The sequence below is a fragment of the Arachis ipaensis genome, chromosome B08 (assembly GCF_000816755.2).
Source record: "Arachis ipaensis cultivar K30076 chromosome B08, Araip1.1, whole genome shotgun sequence".
NCBI lineage: Eukaryota > Viridiplantae > Streptophyta > Magnoliopsida > Fabales > Fabaceae > Arachis > Arachis ipaensis.
In genome coordinates this window covers 12,152,325-12,159,726 of record NC_029792.2, presented here as the reverse complement: position 1 = coordinate 12,159,726, position 7,402 = coordinate 12,152,325, and the positions used below count along the sequence as shown (strand labels likewise).

Below are 7,402 nucleotides of genomic sequence, written 5' to 3'. Positions count from 1 at the left end.
GAATCTTTATTAGTATTTTTTATGAAAAATATTAAATATTATATATTTAAAATATTTGATTTTTGTTATTAATGTATATATATATAAATATAATTTTAATTTAATAAAACTGTTCAATTAGAGCAAATTAGCACAAATTAGCCACGGATTGTATGTGAAAAACAGTGCAAGTTAGTCATGAAAATAGTGTGATTAAATAACCCGACATTAGCCACGAAAAACATTGTGGCTGAAAAATTCGGCCTGTACAAATTAGCAACGGATGAAGTGTAGTAGAATTATACTTTTCAATTTGATTATTCTTATTTAGCCACCGCATTATGCGTGGTCAATGATATACAAATCGTGACTCTTCGAAGGTCTCCACGATATTTAAAATTGTGGCTAATAACTCTAAAATCGTGGCAAATTAAAAATGTAACCCCTCGATTAGCCACAAATATTTTTTCGTGACCAATATATAGTTGCTACCGTTATCTTAAAATTTAGCCACAATCATATATGCGGTTAAACAACGAGCTGGACAATGGCTTCGAAGAAGGTGAAAAAACGAAAATGGAGTGTTCTATTTTTTGCGGTGTTGTAAGAAATATAGATTAATGGGACTATTTTCAAAAATAAAAATATGCCCTAATGAACTCTGGTTAGAAGTAAAATGAAGTTTCACTAGACTATGAGGAAACTATGAGATAAGGTGTTTCATATTATTCTGTGTTAGTCATGATATATTTATATCACTACAACAATTCTGGCAGATAGCGGCGGATATTTTGCAGCGGTTTTATAAAATCACCGTAAAATAGCAACCTACGGCACATATAGCGACGGTTATTGGTTGGGCTGCAATCGGGACAATATTTAGCGGCAGTTTTTCTCGAACCGCCGCTATATTTCAATCAGGCTTGCATTTAGCAGCGTCTTTTCGAAAACCGCCGCTATATGTACCGTTGGGTGAGTTATTGTTTTACATTTTGCGGTGGTTTTGTTTAAACCGCCGCAAAATGCATATTACCACATATAAATGTTTTCTTTAGTAATAACCATCTGGGTATAATCTAGTTAAGTAAACACTACTATCTTAAGTTACATATGTTTAAATCATTGTTATTTAAACTCGTAACACTTTTTCTACATTCATTTTACGAAAAAAAATTCACAAGTTAAATAAGCTATATATGTTAATTCATGTGAACAAATTTACCAATAAGATTTTCTTGTTTACTTTATTGGCATTTAAATTTGCATTCAAACATGGATGTAAAAGACGAAAATAAAATCATACTCTGAACTAATTAAAAATCTAACATTTTCTAAAAATAATAATTATACTCTTTATTGAATTCATTATGGATATTATTAAATGTATTATTTATTGTACTCTTTATATACGCTTGGATCATATATAAATAGATGTAAATTAATTCGATCTACTATGATCCAAAATTAATTCGAAGCAGACCCATTCGAATTACTAGGGACGTCCTAGCGTGCATAATTCGAATCCACCCTAATTCGAACTACCCTAAGACTACATGCAAGTATAATTCAAATTGGACAAATTCGAATTACAAGCAGTACTACTAATTCGAATAGGACTAATTCAAATGAGTCTGATTCGAATTACATAAGAATGTGCTTTTGGGAGATCCTGGTAATATTTTTCAATTTGGTAGAATTGTGTAATTTGGTCGTCCATTTGATTTAATTGTGTATTTTGCTCAATATATAAGGTGCCTATAATAACTATATCAGATATAAAGTATACAACAAAAATATGTGTGGCAATCAATTGTGTTCATATGATATATATAATTATTAGCGCTATATACATTGAAGAGACATTTGGCTTGGTGGTAACATGACATTGTTAAAGCTTTTCCTTCTTCCAGCTTGCTGGAAACATAAATGTGCTTAAAAGATAAATTTGCTTGAAGGATAAAGTTTGCAGGAAATGTAAATGGAAAGTAAAAACATGTGGAAGGAACCCTATAGAAAATTGACTCGAAGCAGACTCAGAAAGTTTCTGGGATGTGAGTGTGCGTGAGTAATTTCTGAAGTAAAATTCCAACCTTTATTTCTTAAAACTTCCTAATATTTATAACCCACATCTGTAACCGACCCCTAATCACACGATACTGTCTTGTACGCAGATTCTTAGGTAACCGTTCCCGCTCTTTTGTTTATAGACGTTACCCATAAATTTCTCATTCAGAGGAAGCCTTCATCTTCTCAACTTAACATAACCGCTCGATTCTCTATTTGAGCAACTGTTCGATTTCTTATTCAAATGCTTGCTCGACTACGCTAAGTCAATTCGATAAGAAATTCGAATCGAGTCCGTGTCGAATAACTCACAATTAATGCTTGCACGTGAGTCATTTTGACCTTTATTCTCGCCCTAACCTGCTTTTCAAGCTTCAAATCGGCTTGTCCTAGTCAAAAAATATTTTCGACTAACACTAGTGATGGAGGCTTATCAAACACTAAACGACACAGAGGTGGTGGTGGACGACAGGAAGGCTCGGTTGAAAATGCGGCCCCATATTCGGTGCAAGTTGGGGATGAGAAAGATGGCATTGTCCAAAAATATTTCTATTGAGTGTATGCCATATTTTACATGTTGAAGATAAATACCAACCCAAACAGACTATTTTTTGGATGCCCATTCTTCAAGGTAAGCTCGCAAATAAACGGACTGTGGGTTTAATGATTGAGTCGGTTGGACCACCGAATGGTCCGGTCCGATTTTAATAAATATGAACGGAAATACTAAAATTTGGTGGCGGTTTAGAACCGCCGCAAAACAAATGCTATTTTCGTTTATTTGCTATTTAGCGGCGGTTGCAAACCGCCGCAAAATTAATAAACGTTTAGCGGCGGTTATTCCAGCGGTTAGCTAAAACCGTCGCTGCTGGCTGAATGAATCAGATATAAATCGTAGCACATTTGCATAGGGACTGGAGAAATTAACGGATTTTACAGGTGATTATTAGGAGTATACGAACACTGAATAAAGAGAATGTTACCGTAATATCTATTTCTAGTTTGGTTGTTTGATTTTTTTAAGATGTTGCCAAACTCTTGATTATTTCTATTTTGTTGGAATAATCTCTGCTAATGATAAAAAAAAGTTAATTAGACTATCACTCTATTGTACCATTCCACTGCATATAAATTATCTTTATGCTTTTATTATCTTTTAACTAACAGCAATTAATTTGGATTGGCTTAGTAGTTAATTAATTCATTAATTCGCTTACCTAAGTATCGAAGTTTAAATTTTGATATATGCACAAATTTTGATAGATTAATTTTTGATCTGATCGAGTTGAAAAATACTTAAACGAAAAATAACATAAATAAAAATAAAAAATCTTTTAGACCAACATTATTATTGTGATGCCATATCCCGCTGTTGGTCTGATGCGTAATGAAGATCATGAAGAAATACAGAGGTTCCTTCCGGGCCCTCCCATAAACATTTTCTGTTCCTTGCCCGCCACATTCCATTTCTAACTTTCTATAACGTTCGATACATATATAATAAATAATACACACACACACACACATATATATATATATATACACACACACGGGTCATAACCATGAAGTCAAACTATACATCGAATGGATCTAAAAGTAACCATTTTCAGAGCCAGTGTCCTTATGTTTCATAAAGTATATATATTACTTTTCTGACCGATAAATTAAATAATGTAAAATATAGTGACATACATATAAGTTTAATTTCTTGTTCCTGGAATTATTATGACCAGTTGAATTTCCTTTGTTCGGTCTTTTTCACTGAAAAACACGTGTATATCATTGGATTTTTTTGAAATAAAATAAAAAATATTTAAAAAAAATTATTCTAAAATTATATCCCAAAATTCTTTTTTTTTTTTTTTTGTGAGACAAGTTTGCCGTATTTTTTCATAAATCTTGTTAAATTATTCTTGTTAAAATTAAAAAGATATGGTGAATTTGCCTCTACAAAAAAAAAAAAAAATCATTCCGGAATATGATCTCAGAATAATTTTTCTTTAAAAATATTTTTTTTATTCCAAAAAAAATCCGTATGTCATGTGTCCTAGTGACAAATAATTCTCTCCAAACGTTAAATACTAACTGTTTTATATATTACTAGGTAGTGTTGCCAGACCCAAATCAAGCAACTATAAGCCATGTGAGGATGTGACAAATATGGAGCTATTGTTCTAAGGGTCTTTCCTGCGGAGACATATCGCTATAATAAAATGTAAAGTTTTATGTTGTATACAGATAATTAACTCATTTTATTCTTATTAATTATTAAATAGAATATAAATTTATTTTTAATATGGAAATAGAGATGGTGTTTTAGTTAAATATTGATATTTGAAGTGAATTACAGTATTGTGGAAATCATTCAACACGCCTTTCATGTGTTGCAACACGTCTCCCACGTGTTAGTCAATATGCTGCCACGTGTCCAACACACCTCCACGTGTTAGTCAGGATGCTGCCACGTGTCTAGCACGCCCCTACGTATTGACTTCTCTCCTACAAAATTCATCCATCTATAATTATACCAAATAATCCCATTTAAAAAAAACACCAATATTTTTTTCATATAAAAAAAATCAGCCAAAAAATAGGCATATAACTAATTTTTATTCAAGAGATTTACATAATTTTAATATTTATTTATTTTATTGCCGTAAATGATCCTAATAATAGAGAAGGACCATATATATGGCATGGCGGACTGGCGGTCAAGAGACATCAAATCAAAAAAAGAAGAAAGATAAAGGATATATTGCAATAAAAGCATTGACATCAAGACAAAACTATTCTGCTTACAAATAGTCAAATAGTGCATTTCCATGCATTACGTATATGACAAAATTCTACAGTAATATTTTATGTCGTTTTCTATCCATTTTATATTCATTTATTGTTTATTCCACTTTCACCTTTGTTATACATGTTATTATTACCGGCAACGTAACAGGTATTTGTCGGACCTTCTCGTTTGAGGGGATTTTTTTAATATAAAATAAAAAAATAATTAATTTCTAAAACAAGATATTTCAATTTTATTTTCGAAAATACGATTTTTTTTTTTGGTAATTAGGACAAGTTCACCATACTCTCGGCGAATTCTAGGTTGAGTTCGACGCACTACAAAAACTAGGTGAGTCCATCCTCATTTGTCCGATTCTTTCCCATCTCTTCTCCAAAATTACTATGTTCCTGTTTTCTGTCTTTTGGCGTACATGAAGTTCGTTATCCACGACATCTTCCGTTCCAGGTCAGTAAATAATACGTTAGTTAGAATTATTTTTTTCAGAGTAGTTAGAGTAACTGTTTACATATCAGTTAAAGTTACTAATTAGTGGTTACATGTTAGTTAGAGTTACTGTTTACATGTTAGTTAGATCTTATAACATGTTAGTTAAGATTTTTATGTTATTGTTTTTAAGTACAGTTGCTGTATATTGTTTATAACATGTTAATTAGTATAAGTTGTTAGTCAATTGTTAGTTCGGTTACTCAGAATAATTAGTTTAAGTCGTGAATTACAAGGTAATTAGTGGAATAATTAGTTAGATTTAAGTAAGAGTAGAAAGAAACATGATTAGTAAAATTTAGGATTCAGTTGGTTATTGATTAGGGCTGTTTAGGGTGTTAGCTGACGGCGTCATGTAGTTGGGGTAAATTTTAGTTAGTAAGTTTACAAGCTGATTAAGAAGTAAGATAGACAATTAGTAGGTTAAAATACGTTATTTTCGGAATTTAGTTTATGTGAAAGGAACTGAATTCAGTATATGTTGTTTGATTTAACTAGAGTGTGGTTAGATGGAGCATCAGTTATTAGGCTACGAGGAGACGCTCTACAGATTAGATCAGGCCGAGCACATTGCTGGCAAACTTGATCGAGTAGTACGCTTTTATCATTGTTGTTTATTTCATTATAATTAATAAACAGTTAAGTTGTTATTTTAGGTGTTCTCGATAATTTTTTTTCTAATTTTATGTTTCCGTTTGGTAGGCTCCTCAGAACTTGCGCATCAGGCGGAATTTGATGACACGCCCGCCTGAGCAGATTAGGCCATATCTCAGACGAGTCGGGTTTGAGTATGAGGCCTATATGGTTGAGTTCGAGCACGACTGGCCACTTGTTTCGGCGTTGATAGAGAGGTGGAGGCCTGAATCCCACACATTTCATCTACCATGAGGGGAGATGACTATCACCCTGCAAAACGTGGCCTATCAGCTGAGACTGAGGATTGACGATGATCCTGTGAGTGGATGTATAGGTGGTTGGGAGCAGTACCATCATGGACGGACCATTGAGGACTTTTGTCAGCAGCTGCTGGGTGTTGTTCCCAACACAGATGACAGGCAGTCACAGACCAAGTGACAGTAAAGCTCACATGGTTCCACAATACAGTCTATGGAGAGTTGGAGCAGGACCCTGCTGAGCAGCGCCTTTTGAGGTACATGAAAGGGTACATCATACAGTTGATAGGGAGTATCCTGTTCCCAGATGCATCTGATTCTCGGGTGTACATTAGGTGGTTCCCCCTCCTAGAGGACCTTGAGGCATGTGGCCGTTTATCTTGGGGCTCGGCTGTGCTGGCATGGCTATACCGCCAGATGTGCCATGCCACAGAGCATGGCCAGCGCAACTTAGGAGATTGCATCAGCTTGCTGCTGTCTTGGGCCTATCATTATATTCCGCTGCTACGGCCCGGTGGATTTGACACGCATCGGTTTCCGCTGGTCGAGAGGTATTATCCTTTTTTTGTAAAAATCCTTCGTTAAATTATGAAGTTGTTAACAAATTTGAGCAATAATGGGCTTTATCCGCATCATTATAGGTGGGTTCAGTATCTACCGAACAATGCCAGAGGCGAGGGCAGGCTTAGGCATTGTAGGCGTACTCTGAATAGGACTGGGCTGCTGAACGTAAGTGATAAATACTTTAGTGTTACAAATTTTGTTTATTTAATAAATATTGTGCTTGAACTTTGAAGGCCATAACTAATTTGTGTTTTGTGAATAGGTGGAGTGGACGCCGTACGCAGACCCACAGCTGCACGGTCTGATTCCACCGACGACAGCTAAGGCTGAAGCCTCGGGGGTGGTTGTCTTCCCGCTGCTTTGCTTCGCTATTGTCGAGTGGCATCAGGTGGATTGGGTGGTACGTCAGTTCGGTGGCCTGCAGCACATCCCGACCTGGCCACTGAACATTGACGACATCCACAGGATGGATGGTCGGTTTGGCCGAGGCGAGTAGTTCCCGCAATTGCTTGGTGGGTGGCATGAGTTATGGGATGCTCGGGCCGACCATCGTCTACCCATACACCATCATATAGACCTTTGTCCTTCTCTGCCATATATGACTTGGTATCTG

General features: G+C 35.0%; 1 protein-coding gene across 1 annotated transcript; it reads left to right on the top strand.

Moving 5' to 3' along the window:
- On the top strand, positions 6,227 to 7,113 carry LOC107610528 (protein MAIN-LIKE 1-like). The gene is made up of 4 exons (XM_016312575.1): positions 6,227 to 6,347; positions 6,437 to 6,776; positions 6,867 to 6,958; positions 7,052 to 7,113. Exons 1-4 carry the CDS (start codon positions 6,227 to 6,229, stop codon positions 7,111 to 7,113), a joined length of 615 nt encoding a protein of 204 aa, XP_016168061.1.

Bases quoted from the DNA above. Each gene is read 5' to 3' on its own strand.
- LOC107610528 (XM_016312575.1), top strand. From the start codon at position 6,227: ATGACTATCACCCTGCAAAACGTGGCCTATCAGCTGAGACTGAGGATT. The intron at 6,777-6,866 runs GTATTATCCTTT...GCATCATTATAG, and splicing joins CGGTTTCCGCTGGTCGAGAG to GTGGGTTCAGTATCTACCGA. The intron at 6,959-7,051 runs GTGATAAATACT...TTTTGTGAATAG, and splicing joins GACTGGGCTGCTGAACGTAA to GTGGAGTGGACGCCGTACGC.